At 38.3% G+C, this 16,480-nt stretch overlaps 1 protein-coding gene across 1 annotated transcript in view; it reads right to left on the bottom strand.

Moving 5' to 3' along the window:
* Positions 1–3,802: 3,802 nt before the first annotated feature.
* LOC137642753 (NADH-ubiquinone oxidoreductase 75 kDa subunit, mitochondrial-like) overlaps positions 3,803–16,480 on the bottom strand; it is a 34,282-nt gene continuing 21,604 nt past the window's right edge. Inside the window, exons 10-12 of the mRNA XM_068375596.1 lie at positions 15,919–16,095; positions 11,298–11,432; positions 3,803–4,400 (exon numbers count right to left, since the gene is read on the bottom strand). Coding sequence (XP_068231697.1) covers positions 4,245–4,400; positions 11,298–11,432; positions 15,919–16,095 — 468 coding nt within the window. The 3' untranslated portion in view covers positions 3,803–4,244. The remainder of the gene's footprint in view (positions 4,401–11,297; positions 11,433–15,918; positions 16,096–16,480) is intronic.

Genomic DNA, 16,480 nt, shown 5'->3' with positions numbered 1-16,480 from the left:
TTAGAGCTCTTAAGTTCTATTTAAAGCGTACTAAACCTTTACGAGGCCAATCTGAAGCTTTATGGTGTTCAGTTAAGAAACCATCCTTGCCTATGTCAAAGAATGCTTTGTCATACTTTATCAGATTGCTAATACGAGAAGCTCATTCACATCTGAGTGAGGAAGACCGAGCTTTGCTTAAGGTGAAGACGCACGAAGTTAGAGCTGTAGCAACTTCCGTGGCCTTTAAGCAAAATAGATCTCTGCAAAGTATAATGGACGCAACCTATTGGAGAAGCAAGTCAGTGTTCGCGTCATTTTACTTGAAAGATGTCCAGTCTCTTTACGAGAACTGCTACACACTGGGACCATTCGTAGCAGCGAGTGCAGTAGTGGGTGAGGGCTCAACCACTACAATTCCCTTATTCCATATCCTTTTAATCTGTCTCTTGAAATGTTTTTAATGTTGTTGTTTTATGGGTTGTCCGGAAGGCTAAGAAGCCTTTCGCATCCTGGTTGATTTGGCGGGTGGTCAAAGTCATTTCTTGAGAGCGCCCAGATTAGGGGTTTGATGAGGTCCTGTTGTATGGGTTGCAGCCCTTGATACTTCAGCTCCTAGGGGTCTGTCAGCATCCTAAGAGGATCGCGAGGCTCCGTAAGGAAGACGTACTTACAAGGCAGAGTAATCGTCTAAGTCGACTTCCTTACCAGGTACCTATTTATTTTGTTTTTGTTATATTGATAACTCCCAAAATGAAATAAAAACTCTTAGCTTATACGATGTAAACATATTTAACTGGTCTCTACCCACCACCCTGGGTGTGAATCAGCTATATATATTCACCGGCTAAGTTAAATATTTAAAAATGATATTTTAATTATAAAATAAATTTTTGAATATACTTACCCGGTGAATATATAAATTAAATGACCCTCCCTTCCTCCCCAATAGAGACGCAGTGGGATGAGAAGAAATTGAGTCTTTGTTTACATCGAGTATGGTATCTGGCCGACAGTTGGCGCTGGTGGGCACACCCGCAACCTGTATAGCGATCGCTGGCGAGTTTTACTGTTTTTTTGTCTGTCGAGCAACAGAGTGTTGCAGCTATATATATTCACCGGGTAAGTATATTCAAAAATTTATTTTATAATTAAAATATCATATTTCAAAGATAACAGTAATAATATTAACAACAATAATAATGTTAGCAATAATAACCCTTTTGATTCACACCTAATAATGATATCTACTTTACTTTAGGTCTTTTCCTACATAGCTCTTCAATACCATCTTCTTTTGCTATAAATTTTACCTTTCATAGAAAACAAAAACTAAGGCTGAGACATGAGGCTATAAATCTGCATTAGTGTTGTAGATAAACTATTTTATAACAAAAAGAATTACGCTTAAATGTTTCATTGGAATTTTTCTCCTTTCAGACATGACAGGCACTTAAGAGACAGCTGTCAATCTTTTGCCAGGCAAGGCTTTCAGGTAGGGTAAAACTAACCTGTCTCGTGACGGTCTAAACCCAGCTCACGTTCCCTATTGACGGGTGAACAATCCAAGGCTTTGTAATTTCTGCTTCACTTTACCTGTTTCTGCATAATCTTTCAGACATCATCATCATCATCCGTTGCTAATCCACTGCAAGACAAAGGCCAAAGACATGTCCTTCCTCTTGCATTTGTTAATGGTCTTCCTTCCCGTACTTTGTTTGCAATCTTTAGGGACCATTGTTATTCTTGTCTGTAATTTTCATCATATGTCTTGGCCATGTTCATTTCTTGTTCTTTCATGTTGTTGTCAGAAAATCCTCTACTCTAATTTTCTCTCATATCCATGTTGGTCTTTTTCTGCTTCTTAGTATTATTTCCATCATTATTCTTTCAATAGCTCTTTGAGTTTTAACTAGCTTATATTCCAAGACTTTGGTAAGGCTCCAAGTTTCTGATGTATAAGTTAATACTGTACTGGTAGAATTATCTGATTAAATATTTTTTTTTAGAGAAAGTAGGATTTTACTTTACATAATCTCATTTTGTTTACCAAAAGCTCTTCATCTCATTTTTATCTTTCTTTCAATTTAAGTCTCATATCCTGGGGAAACACTTGCTACCTGTCCTTAAGTATGTATATTCATTAACACTTTCTAGAGGTTTATCCATAACCCTTATTTATTGTCTCTGCATTTTCGTTAAACAATATCTTAGTTTTACTCATATTCATCTTCAGTTCCATATTTTTGCTTTCGCTATTCGAATCTACCATTATCTTTTGCAATTCCTCCCATGATTCACAAAATAGAACTATGGCATCTGCAAAAATCAAATTTGTTAAGTTATTCCCCATTAATGTTAATTTCTACATTTTTTCAATGTAAATTCTTAAACTTCTATCCATGCTATGAATAATTTAGATGGGTTCTCCCTGGCTAACTCCTTTCTCAATTGGAATTTTCTCACCATGTTTATGTAGTTTTAGGATATCTGTATTTCTCATATAGATATCATCAAATGTTCTAACATAAGATTCATCTATTCCTTGTCTTTGAATGGCTTTCTTTACTGCTGAAATTTTGACAGAATAAAAATCTTTCTCAGTCTAAAATATCATACATAGTGGTTTGAAATAATCAGTTTATTTTTTCATTAGCTGGTTAGCTACATGGATATGGTCAGTTGTTGAATAACCACTTCTAAAGCCTAACTGCCCTCACGGCTGACTAAAGCTTGGCTGTCTTTTTATTCAACCTAATATGAGCTTTGTAAATATTTTCTATATTACTGAGTAAATTTATTGGGTAGTAATTTTTCAGGTTTATTGTCTTTTTTTTTGTGTGAATTAGTAGATATAATGATAAAAAGTTTTTCCCAGCTGAATGTATAGAGCAGACATTTTGTATGAAGTTCAGCAAGTTTTACTACAATGAAATCTCCAATCTATTATTAAATAAATTGTTAGGCCATCTTTTCCTCTTTTCAAGCACTTTAATACTTTATTTACTTGTCCTACTGTTAATTTTGGTACTGGTTCAGGTGTATCTATTTTCATTGGCAAAGTTATTTCGTATATCACTATTGTTCTGTATAGTATTGTATAGAAATCCTCTGCAATTTTTATCACTCCATCTCTTTAGTTGATATTTTCATTTTCATCTTTAAAAGCAAATATCTCTTGGACCATCAATTTGATGCTTCTTCCTATTAATTTATCTCATACGAGATCTTCTATCATAATGTTAGATAAATTTATATTTTACTCACCATTTTTCATTTGAGTATGAAATCTAAATGATAAATTTCCTTGCCTTTTAAACCATTAGTATCACACAGGGAAAAGGATTTTCTTTTTACTCTGGAAGAGTGGATAAATATCCCTGTCTGGAACTTTTTTTCCTCTATCTTGTAAATTTTTTTTTTTTTTTTTTGGTAAACTTTTCTTTTTGGCCGTGTGCAAGTAAATTTCTGTGAATAATCGTCAAAATTGGTACCAGATGGTCAAATGATGTATAAATGAATCTGCAGTTACCAAATTCAGGGGTAAGGAAGGTGGATTGTACTTTAAAATTGTTCAGTACATAATTTACCTTTCCACTCACCTTATTTCATCGAGTTTTCCTAATACAGTACTCTACATGCTTCCTAGTTATGTATCGATGTCTTATCTTTTGTCCTGTTCACAAGCCAAACAAGTGGAAAAATACTGATATGTCATTTGAAATGAATAATTTTATAAAAGTTGTCACTTGTGTCAGTTCAAAGATTTCAAGTAGGGAAGGTTCTTCACAGGAAAAAATCATTAACAAATGTAAATACTCACTTCTAATAAATTACCTTTATTAGCACATCTGTACAAATAAAATATATGTCTGTACACTCATTCATCACTAAGAAACAGGAAATTGCCAGAATTCAAATGAACAACACCAACCATTAGGCAATATATAACCAAATAGCTAAATCACATTTCTAGGGGATAATATTAGGTCTTTTTCAATTTGTTTGGATAAATGAGGCTATGAAATTCATTGGAAGTTACCAATTTCCAAAGACAATACATATCTATATACATAAACTCAGGCATAAAAATTTAATTTGTTTGAGTTACTAATTTAATATTCATCATATTCACGTGTACAGTACCAGTATTGCCATTATGGATAATAACCCTGACTTGCAGTACACCACCTTCTGGTAATATTAACTTTGCAACTAACTGTACAAAACATTGGAACAATTAATTTGTTTTAAATTTAAACTATTCAGCCATGATACTTATTCGCAGCTTCTTTCTTTACAGCGACTATACACTTTGCCATTGTTGCTGATGCTCGAGTGATAGGATCCGTCATGTAGAAGTCTTCAAGCTCCTTTTGTGGAACATCGACAGGGGCTGCATCTAGACTTCCCTGAACAAGCTAATGAGGTAAAAGGAAAAATTTCTTTAAAGACTGAAGTTAGGGAAATATATGGGAACAAACTGAAAATATATTTTTTTCTTTTTTAACAAACTGATAAGCCAAAAATGCAATTTCAATTGTCCCAAGATACAATAATTCTGAAGCCTTGAAAATTAAAATAGTGTAGTAGATCTATTAAACAATTGCATTCTTATCTGCAGTGCAACAACTATCATGTAGACTGGATCTAATGTAGCAAAAGTAAGGGGAGGGGCACTGCTATAAATAATGGATTCCATATTTAGAAAAAAAATTAATAGAGAAACCATCAATCACACTGAGCCCAACTCATTATTTTAGCCAGAGGTCAAGCTTCAAAAGACTCCCAGCTTGTGTAAAGGCCCAATGGAAATAGAGAAGCACATATGGTCAAAGTAGGTCAGGAGAAAAATCTCTAATGCATATTCATGGGATACTGCAAGTGGAAAAACTGCCATCCAGTTATCTCCTAGTTTGTACATTACTTTTTTAAGTACAATCTGGTAATGTACGAAGATACAAGGAACCAAATAACCTTTCAGATGTATGCTCAAGTCCCGCAAGATGACAGTTCTCGAGAAACCTAACCTAACCTTCATACATGACTGTTACAATCTCCTAACACTTCCTCTCAGAATGGATGTAGTAAGGATTTTAATCTCATCCCCAATCAATTTTTACTTGGCTAAACTTGTCCCCTGAAGCATGTGCAAAGATTTGATGTATACACTAAATTAGTCAAATGGATACTATTAATTTGAAGGACAGAATTCTCAGATGATGCAACGTTGAGAAAAGCTATAAATAATCACCACTTGATACTTTAGAGCCATGATAGCAGCAGAATTTGACATAATAGCAACATAAGGTAAATATACAATTTTGAGCATTGGTTGTCTGAATCAAGGTGAAAAACTAGTTTACTGAAGAAGAGGATCTGAAGTGACAAAAAATATCTCATTTCGAGGTTGGAATATCTACAGACAAAGATGTTATCTTCAACAGAACTGGAAGTTGGCAGAAAACAAGCAATTATCAAAAATTTTCATTCTAAAAAACTAGAATGGCATGGCCATTGGTACACCTGTAAATAAGCGGCCTCTTCAAGAACTTCTCTCATTTTGGCTGGGATATGTGATAGGATTCCTGGTTTGCACAGAACTGGAGGTAATTTTTCTTTGGCCAGAATGGCAATAAAAGCCAGAATGGCAATAAAAGACATCTTGGAGATTTATTTTCACTAAATTACTCTTGTAAGGTCAAAGAGTCAAATTCAGGTACTGCTGCAGAACTTTCTTCTTTCTGCCAAAGGATTTTCTTTGTTAACAAATAAAGTGATATTGATATTGCACCTTGCTAGTTTCTGGGATATTCTCCTGTAGCAGAACTGTTTAAACTATAAACTTCAAAGACTGATTTGGTATATTATTAAATTGTCTTAAAAATTGAGAGAAGATACATTCTTCTCGTTTTCCCAAGACCAAATTCCCTTTATTCACTGGCATTCTGAAAGTTCTATTTGGAAGCTACTTGCTGCAAAACAAAGAAACCAGCTGCGATTGAGCCATACTTTCTCGAGCTGATCTACAGGCTTTGACGCCAAGAAAAATTCAGATACAGTAATACCATACCAAAGAAGGGCTGCTACATCAACTTCTTCAAAAATACGAACACAGTCATCTGCATCAACTTCTTCAAAATTACTATAATGACACAATCATCCAGTTGTCTAAGATACGAGATCCGTATCCCTGTTTTGCAGTGCAAATATTATGGTGAGTGGAGGGGGAGCCCATTACTAACAAGGGAGGTAAACTTTAATTTCTTTTCCATCCATTCTTGCTAAAACCAAGACCTGAGGTGGATGCCTTACCTCACTTGGTAAAAGAAAAAGAAATGTCCCTTGGATGGAGTGTGTCTCGCAGGAGTTAATGCTGTAGAATTCATTTAATTTATGGTTTTGTATGTAGGTTAGGGTTATCATTCAAGCAAGTACTTCTGTCATTCTTCTGCCTTCCTCCAAAATCTCATTTACTAAAGAACATACTAAAAATGTAAATAGCAAGTATACAAAACTTTGATATATCAGATTCAGACAAAGTTCTGTCTGAGCACACTACAGATAAAGAAGCTTACCAGATGTTATTTATACTGTGGATTTGCAGAAATCTCATAGCAGTAGAAATCAGAGGTGCAGTAGTACAGAAAGGGATCATAAAATTCATCAGTGCTACAGATAAGACAGCAACAGCAATAGACACCATACACAAAGTGTCATCAGTGCATTTATAATGGTTCACTGTGGCCATTAGTTAAGGGTCTTTGGAGCATTCTTTCAGTCCCTATACTCAACGCAGCGAGAAATGGCCGATAGGGGAGAGCACCTGGTTAGCTTTGCCAACTTCATTGCAAAGGTTATGTTTTGATAGGTGTGCATTTGTTTGTATGTTCTGTATGTGTGTTTGTGATTCGCATAACTCGAAAACTGAGGGTATTTGACTGAATCTCATGATATTTGGTAGGATGATTGGCCATAATTCAAGGACAATTTGATTAGATTTTGGGAGTGGTTGGGTCAAATGTCAAGGCCAAGGTCACAAACACATAAAAAAAGTCTGATACCTGGGCCAATTTTTATCTGATTTGCATGAAACTAGTGCCACGATATGCATAACTCAATTGCCTACCTTGAGATATACATGATATAGGTGAAGGTATGCGTTCTACCGAGTGCCTGTTCTAGTTTTCAATAGATTCCCCCAATGGTGCCACATCTAAACATATCACTGGCTTGCCTTCTTTCTTCAACCCCACTCCACCCCCTTACCCTCTGTTTCTATGTAAATTGGTTTATTTCCGTATTTCTATTCAAAATCGTTTTAACTTTCGTTTCACACCACCACCGAGGTAAAATTTATGGCATGTATTCTGTATAAAGGTTTTCCCTCATCCTAAACAAGAGACAGACATTGCCTGAATAAAATACAGTAATGTTAATTATGTAAGGAACTATAAATGAAAGTGGGGATCTCATTTTTAATGACCATGGGAATGAGGTCTTACAGCAATAAGGAAGTGTTAGCTCAGAGAAGCAGAGTCCTTTGGGTAAAGGAAGGGTAAAAATTTAAGGGAAATAGGTAATGAATGAACGAAAGGAAAGGTTTGCCCAATTAAAGTGAGTGCAGTCTGTGATAGTCTGTACAGGGGGAGGGGATGGGGTTTGTGTGCTCTGGACAGAGAGGCCCAAAGATATTGAGTAACAGCTCAGTGAATGATGTCTGGGCAAACGTAAGGTTAAGAGAAAGAGTGGTAGAGGTAAAAGCCTAGGTTGATGCGCAGGGATATAATACAAAAGAAAAAGAAACAGTTGGTTGGAGTTGCGCGCATGAAAGGTGAGGGGAATGAGGGGGCTGGAAAGGCGCAACCAGGGCGACATCACGTAAAAGGCGAAGCAGCAGTTCAGGTTTTGTGTTGCTCAAATGAGGGGGATTAGAATATTAAACCCAATGTGGTTTACTCAGTAAATTCTACACAAAATCTGCATTAAATACATATTGAGACATAAGATGTATAAAGGGTAATACTGAATAAAAATTTTGTAAGGAATAAGAAGGGGAATAAGGATTGTATGAATAAAAAGCATAGTAATGAATGAAAGAGAATTGCATATCAGAAGTTATGAAAACATTACTGTAATATGAATATATGACCCAGTTAGTGTTAAAATAGATAAGCAGAGAGAATTACTGATAAATCGGAGAAGAATAAGAATTGGAGAATAAGGGGAGGGGTTGGAGAGAGGGCTGGTTATCTGTGGAGATGTGGCACAATGTGGGAATCTTGTTTAAAATAAGGGGGCCCTCCTCAATTGGAAATTCCTTGCTGGATTGGGTATAGCTGCACTTGCTCTCTATCGTTCTGCTTTATCTCTGTTTCCCCTTCCATTTTGCTGTCCAACTCTTAACTTCTACTTGAGAGTGCAACTGCTGGATTTCCCCTAGTTGCACGAGTGCTGAATGAACTCACAGGCCCAGCACTGAGCTATATAGCTCAAATTCACGAATCCAGTCCTTTAGTAACAACTATTATTGGCAGGAAAAAAGCTACAACCCTAGTTGGAAGAGCAGGATGCTATAAGCCCAAGTGCTCCAATAGGAAAAAATAGCCCAGTGTGGAAAGGAAACAAAGAAATAAATGGACTACAAGAGTAGTGCAATAATGAACAATTAAAATATTTTAGAACAGTAACAACATTAAAATAGACCTTTCATATATAAACTAGAAAAAAAAAAGAGAGAGAGAGAGAGAGAGAGAAAGAGAAATAAGATTGAATAGTATGCTGGTGTATCCTCAGGCAAGAGAAGAAAAATATACATATACCAAGGCACTTCCCCCTATTTTGGGGGGTAGCCGACATCAAATAAATGAAACAAAAAAGGGGACCTCTCCTCTCTACGCTCCTCCCAGCCTGGCAAGGGACTCAACCGAGTTTGGCTGGTACTGCTAGGGTGCCACAGCCCACCCTCCCCCGTTATCCACCACAGATGAAACTTCATAACGCTAAATCCCCTACTGCTGCTACCTCTGCGGTCAACCAAGGAAGCAGCAGGGCCTACCGAAACTCCGTCACAATCGCTCGTCATTCATTCCCATTTCTAGCACGCTCTCTTGCCTCTCTCACATCTATCCTCCTATCATCACCCAGAGCTTCCTTCACTCCATCCATCCACCCAAAGCTTGGCCTTCCTCTTGTACTTCTCCCATCAACTCTTGCATTCATCACCTTCTTTAGCAGACAGCCATTTTCCATTCTCTTAACATGGCCAAACCACCTCAACACATTCATATCCACTCTAGCCGCTAACTCATTTCTTACACCCGTTCTCACCTTCACTACTTCGTTCCTAACCCTATCTACTCGAGATACACCAGCCATACTCCTTAGACACTTCATCTCGAACACATTCAATTTCTGTCTCTCCGTCACTTTCATTCCCCACAACTCCGATCCATACATCACAGTTGGTACTATCACTTTCTCATACAGAACTCTCTTTACATTCATACCCAACCCTCTATTATTTACTACTCACTTAACTGCCCCCCAAAACTTTGCATACTTCATTCACTCTCTGACGTACATCTGCTTCCACTCCACCATTTGCTGCAACAACAGACCCCAAGTACTGATCCACCTCCTCAAGTAACTCTCCATTCAACATGACATTCAACCTCGCACCACCTTCCCTTCTTGTACATCTCATAACTTTACTCTTACCCACATTAACTCTCAACTTCCTTCTTTCACACACCCTTCCAAATTCTGTCACTAATCGGCCAAGCTTCTCTTCTGCGTCCGCAACCAGTACAGTATCAGTACAGTATCATCCGCAAACAACAACTGATTTACCTCCCATTCATGGTCATTCTCGTCTACCAGTTTCAATCCTCGTCCCAGGACTCGAGCATTCACCTCTCTCACCACTCCATCAACATACAAGTTAAACAACCACGGCAACATCACACATCCCTGTCTCAGTCCCACTCTCACCGGAAACCAATCGCTAACTTCATTTCCCATCCTAACACATGCTTTACTACCCTTGTAGAAACTTTTCACTGCTTGCAACAACCTTCCACCAACTCCATATAACCTCATCACATTCCACATTGCTTCCCTATCAACTCTATCATACGCTTTCTCCAGATCCATAAACGCAACATACACCTCCTTACCTTTTGCTAAATATTTCTCACATATCTTCGTAACTGTAAAAATCTGATTCATACAACCCCTACCTCTTCTAAAACCACCCTGTACTTCTAAAAAGAAAAATAAGATCAAATATTGTGCTCGAGTGAACCCTCAAGCACGAGAACTCTATCCCAAGACAGTGAAAGACCATGGCACAGAGGCTACGGCACTATCCATGACTAGAGAACATTGGTTTGATTTTAGAGTGTCCTTCTCCTAGAAGAGCTGCTTACCATACCTAAACTCTTTCTTTTACCATTACCAAGAAAAAAGTAGCCAATGAATAATTACAGTGCAGTAGTTAACCTCTTTATAGAGAAAAAGAATTGTTTGGTAATCTCAGTGTTGTCAGGTGTGGAAAGAATAGGCCAGACTATGTGCAGACAAAGGAAAAATAAGAGAGGGGATCCAGTGTAGTACTGTCTGGCCATTCAAAGGATCCAATACCTCTAGCAGTAGTATTTTAAGGTGCAGCTGGTGTCCTGCCCTATAGATATTACAATAACCAAGTAGCAGAAGAAACAGAACAATACCAATACTGCAGGGGTAGAAACTTTACACTAATCAAAAACAGCAACAGTCAGCATCATGCAGTTATAATTCCAATTTATGAAACAACAGGAAGGATAGAAGATACGCTGGTACAGCAGCCTTAGTGGCCAAAAATGCAGCACATGCAGCAAAATTTAGGAGAATTCATCAAAGCAACCATGTGGCAGAAATAAAGACAAAATATACAGGAGAAAAGTAACTGTTGAAGAATTAGGAATGAAACTGATTCCAAACTGCTGCAGTAAACCTAGGAAATTATCTCTATTAGAAGTACAGACACACTATGAAATGAGCTGAGTACCTGCTACTCTCCAATTGTCTACAGGACTGCTTATGCGTACAATCGTTCATAAATATCCGACTACTCAAGATTTTAAGGCCTCCAAACTGGCATGTCTGGGAGCGATCATAAATAAGATTTAGTGCTACATAGGATCAATGGATTTACTACGAGCCATACACTAAAATTTGTCATTGCTAAGTATTCATGTACAACACATATGACCATGGTTGAACATGGTTTATCAAAATAGGACTAAATCTCTAAAATACTTGTAATACTAATTTACCTTGGCAAGATCACTGGCTTGAGCAAAATAGTTTGCTTCTTCTACCTCTCCATAACGGGTAAGATTGGGGGAAACTTCTGACAGCCGTGCTCGAACAGCTTCCAAGTTGTCGTATGTCAATGAAACTCCGGATATCTGTCAATAAGATCAAAATTAGTTCAGAAATCCTTATACACACAGTACTAAAATCTAAAGCAAAGTACATGAACAGTACTATGGTGACTGAAGATAATGGCCAAATTTAATTTAACATAGCTTAACCTGAGGAGTACAACAGGAAAAATATACTCATATCGTATTTTTTTTTTACTTATAAAGTTAATACAAAAAGTAACAAGAGCATAAAAATGATTACCGTATATACTCGTGTAATGTTCGATTTTTGAAGGCCTATTTTTCAGTTAAAAAAGTAAGGGTCGAACATTACACGAGATATATATTTGAAAAAGTAAAAATTTCTGGCCTACCGGTAGGTAAATGTAAGCTAGGCCTACGCGAACATTACCCTAGGCTATGCTACCTACCGGTAGGTAATCGTAGGCTATGCTTAAACGTATATAAGGTTACCTACCGGTAGGTAAACATAGGCTAGGCCTATATATACAGTACTAACCATGTTCATTTAACACCAGGCATATTATTAGCATGGATTTTATTTCCTAAACCATCATAAATATTTTTTTTCCGCTACGAGTAATGACTTTACCATAACGCAGCAGGTATGAAGCTAGCAAACAGTCGGGTTGCGTATGTTATAACGTGATATAGTTAATGAAAAAATTAGGCTCATTTTATTTTACTTGGTATGGTATATTAATTGATATTAATAATAAACCGCAAAAAATTTTCCTAATTGAATCCACATTTTTTTTTTCTCCAAGTTCGAACGCTAGTTTCGGTAACTCCAAATATTTTTACGGCTTGAACGTTATTTGTCGTTTCAGCGGACAGCGGCTGCAATAACTTGAAGCTTGAATTTTGCAGTAAATTTTTCATATTTCTTGGTAGACATCTTTATGGGTTATGAGTAAATTCTTATTCATATATATTAGGGAAAAAATGATTAGCATAACGGGTAATTATAATCACCGTAATTACCTGCAATTACCGGTAATGGTAATTTGTTACTCAAAACGATGAACTAATTTTGTTTGCTACTTGTAGTATTTGCTTGTTTTTGAAAGCTATTAGGCGGTGATGATAATCGGCTGTTTGCAACTAAAGTGTTCGCTAGAAAATGTACGCTGAATACTCAATTGTTATTGTAAACAGATGTTAGTATTTAGGAGTTGTTCCGATTTGTTTTATACATTTGTTTGTCGCATTTAGGCATAGCCCTTACTTTGTTGGTAACTATGGTATGCTGGAGATAAAAGACCTCTATCCTACTGCCAAAATCAAGACTCGAACATTACATGAGGTATATGATGAATTCATGATTTTGAAGGCAAAATAGGGGGGTCGAACATTACACGAAGTCAAACATTACACGAGTATATACGGTATATACTACTGACACTCCAAATAAAAGTTAGCTTTCAACATTATCATTTTTTCTTTGAAAATTATTTCAAATGGAATCCTGGAGGGAAAACCTCAATAATGCCTGAGCAGCATGCTATTGATGGTACCAAATTCTGTGCAGCATAGGTTGAACTCTTTTTGCAGTTTTCTCTCTTAATTTTTCATCAGTTCTCTTTCTTACCTGGCTGTTCAACTTTAACTTTACCTAGCTCCAATTTCCACATAATTTCCGAACACAAAAGGCACAATTGTGATACAGGGGTTTGCCTGTATACCTCATGCTCCCACCAAAAAGGAGTGTGGGGAAAATTTTGTTCTATACTTAAGTATAGAACAACAACACACTGAGTGGGGTTTACCTGCACCAAGATCCAGTTCCAGCAGGCAAGGTTCTTGATGCCGTATCCCAAGAGAGGGGAAGATTGAAAGGAAAATGAGGTGCCAGTCACTCTTACTTTCATCCCAGAATTACTCGTACCCTTTTCTCTAGATCTGGAGGTAATTGTCCTGAGAGGATCCCAGGTAGCTATAATATCTGCTGTACTGCTACAACAGGCCCCAGAGTGAACATGTCTAAGTACCTGTGGGTCACATTTCGCAGGTAATGGGCAGTAAACGTAGTTTGACGTTTCCATACCTGTGTGAAGAACCTGTGCTACACTCTTTTTAAATGCCAGTGAAGCACCAACATTTTTATTTGATGTGGTCTGACTGAAGGCCTCCCCATTGAGGAAGGAGAGGGAGGTGAAAGGGAATGGTCAATGAACTCCCATAACCAAGAAGAAATGGTGTTCTTTGTAACTTTCTTCTTCAACCTACCCATAATAATGAATAGGTGCTGCAGATTTGGTCTGGTTGCTTGAGATAGTGCCTCAGGGCTCTCACAGGACACAAAAGCAACAAATCAGAATTACTGTCAGTGCTTGAAGGCTATCAATCTGAAAAGATAAAACCCTAGGATCTGGAAAAGAAGGGTTTTAGGTTTTAGCAACAAACTAGAATGAAGGTGAACGAGACCGGGCTCCAACCCCTTTAATGAGTGATGTTGAAAGACACACCATGGAGCTCACTATCACGTTTTGCCAAAGCCATAGCGAGCAAGAAAACCGTATTTAAGGTAAGAGGCTCGTTCCAATCATTAATAAGGTGCCCTCTTTAAGGAATACAGAACTTCACTACATTTCATGAGGGAAGTCTCACGTCAACCGGAGAGCAGGTCTGTTCGAAACTTCACATGAACACCGAGAGTCCTACCAAAGAAAAAAGGTCTACTTCCTTTAGTCAAAATACTTGGCATAAGGCTGGGCGATAGACTTTTACTGCTGAAACGGAGCAAAGTTTCTCCTTGACAAGATAAGAGTGAAAAGTCGGCTATGAGCGGAATAGAGGCTCCACAAGAGACACCCCCCCTCCTATGACACTGACAACAGAAGAGATCACACTTGGCTAGGAGATGGAGGAATGCCAGAGGTTTAAAGGTTACTCATGAATGGCAGAGGCAAGGGACAGTGACAATGTCCTAACAAGATAATGCCCTAGAGACTGACCATACATACATATAATGAGTGCCCAAGCCCCCCCTCTCTACCAAGCTGGGGCCAGGCAATGGGTGCTGATGACTCGGCAGGCAGACCTATAGCCTTTCTGAGAGGATATGCTGGATAACCTCTAAGAATGAAGCCGAAGGGATACTGCCGTACCACGGAAGATCCTGGATTGTGGTTGGCACAACAGATCGGGAAGAGGTAGCAATTCCCTCGGAGTCTCTATTAGCAAATGTAGAAGGTCCGGGTACTATGAAAGTCAGATTGAAGTCGGGCGTAAGTTAAAACTCGATTCAGGATACTTCTGATGAGGCAAAAAGGTGGAAACATATAGGTGTCAAGGTTGTTCCACGGGTGCTGGAAAGTATTCTGAAATACGGCATTTGGATCTAAAACCAGAGAGTAGTGAAAGTTTGTGGCTCAAAAATGTTCCAAACAGGTCTATTTGGGTGAACCCCACAAAGTCAGGATCTCTGTTGCTATCCAGAATCAAAAGACCATTATGAACCAATGACATGAGTCCTCCTACTCAAGTTGTGCACCACTACAATCTGCTTGCCTGGAATGAAACGAGCCATAAGAGCAATCAAGTTGAAGTCTGCCTGCTCTAGAATTTCCACTACAAGCTAGCTCTAGAACTTCCACTACAAGCTAGCTCTAGAACTTCCACTACAACCTAGCAGATGGGAAGTAACACAGTATCTCCTTGTTAGTTGATACAGCGCATGGTCATGTTGTCGCTCATCAACACCACCGAGTGACTATGAAGAAGAGGGAAAAGGTGGTGAAGAGCCAGGAACACTGCCTTTGCTCCAGTACGTTGATATGGCTCAGACGACCCAGTGATGACCACTGACTCAATTCCATATGTTGAAGGCAGTGCAATCCACAACTTTCATTGGATGCATTGCTAAAGAGAAGTAACTTTAGAGGCCAACCTTTGCCGTCCGACCACCAACATAGATCTCTTTTGAACTTTTCCCTATCAACACTTATGAGAGAGGCTGGTCGAAATGTTGCAACCACTGCCTTTTCAACTCCCATTATAATGAATGACATGAAGACGACCTGTCGGCACCAATTGTTACATGGATGAGATGTCCCAGAAGTCTCTGCCACTGACGTGCAGGTAGGTGGGACTGTCATAGGAAGAGGAGAGCAACACCTCTCAGGCAAGACCATCTGTCCTGAGAGGGGGAGATTCTTCCTAGGACCGTGTTGATGTCCATCCCGAGGTAAGTTTTCATGCAGGGACTAGCATTAACTTCTCCTAATTTAGCAAAATGTAAGATGTCTTGGTGAAGGAGAAGGGTTTCCTGAGTTCGCCAGTAGTCTAGATGGTGAAGACGACGTACTCTATGTTGCTGACATGTGCCCATGCCGAGACCAGGGTGGAAACTTACGAGCTGTCGATAGGCCGAAACAATGTACTGTACCTGGAACTGGTACACGGTTTATCAAGAGGCCACACCAAAGTTCAAAATAGAAATAAAAACTAGAGTTTTAATAAAGCTATCTTCTAAATATTAATTTTTTCTACGTATAGTACACACCTGAGCAAGAGCTCTCAAGATTTTCCAGTCCTCTCGAGCCATTCCAGGAGGTACAAGAGCAGCTCGAGTCTGCTGAGCCCTTCCCTCTGTATTTACATAGGTACCATTCTTTTCAGTGTAGGCTGCACCAGGTAACACAACATCTGCCATTTCTGCTCCTCTGTCACCATGATGACCCTGAAAAAAACCCAAAGATAATTACAGTAATGATTGAGACATTTAAACTACAGTTAATTCTTAAAATATGGTTCTGGAATGAATTAACTAGGTGTGTAGAAGGACTGGGTAGAAGGAATTATGTAGTTGTCATGGGTGACTTAAATGCTAGAGTGGGCGCTGGAGGGGTAGGTGTCATTGGGAAGTATGGCGTACCAGGTGAAAATGAGAGTGGTGAGAGACTGGTAGATATGTGTGTTGAGCAAGAGATGGTGATACGTAATAGCTTTTTCAAAAAGAAAGATAAAAATAAGTATACATGGGTAAGAGTGGCAAATGGAAGAGTAGTAGAAAGGGCATTAATGGATTATGTGTTGATAACTAAAAGAATGTTTGGAAGATTGAA

The sequence above is a fragment of the Palaemon carinicauda genome, chromosome 6 (assembly GCF_036898095.1).
Source record: "Palaemon carinicauda isolate YSFRI2023 chromosome 6, ASM3689809v2, whole genome shotgun sequence".
Classification (NCBI taxonomy): domain Eukaryota; kingdom Metazoa; phylum Arthropoda; class Malacostraca; order Decapoda; family Palaemonidae; genus Palaemon; species Palaemon carinicauda.
The sequence above is the reverse complement of the archived record's forward strand: the minus strand, read 5'-3'. Positions and strand labels throughout refer to the sequence as shown.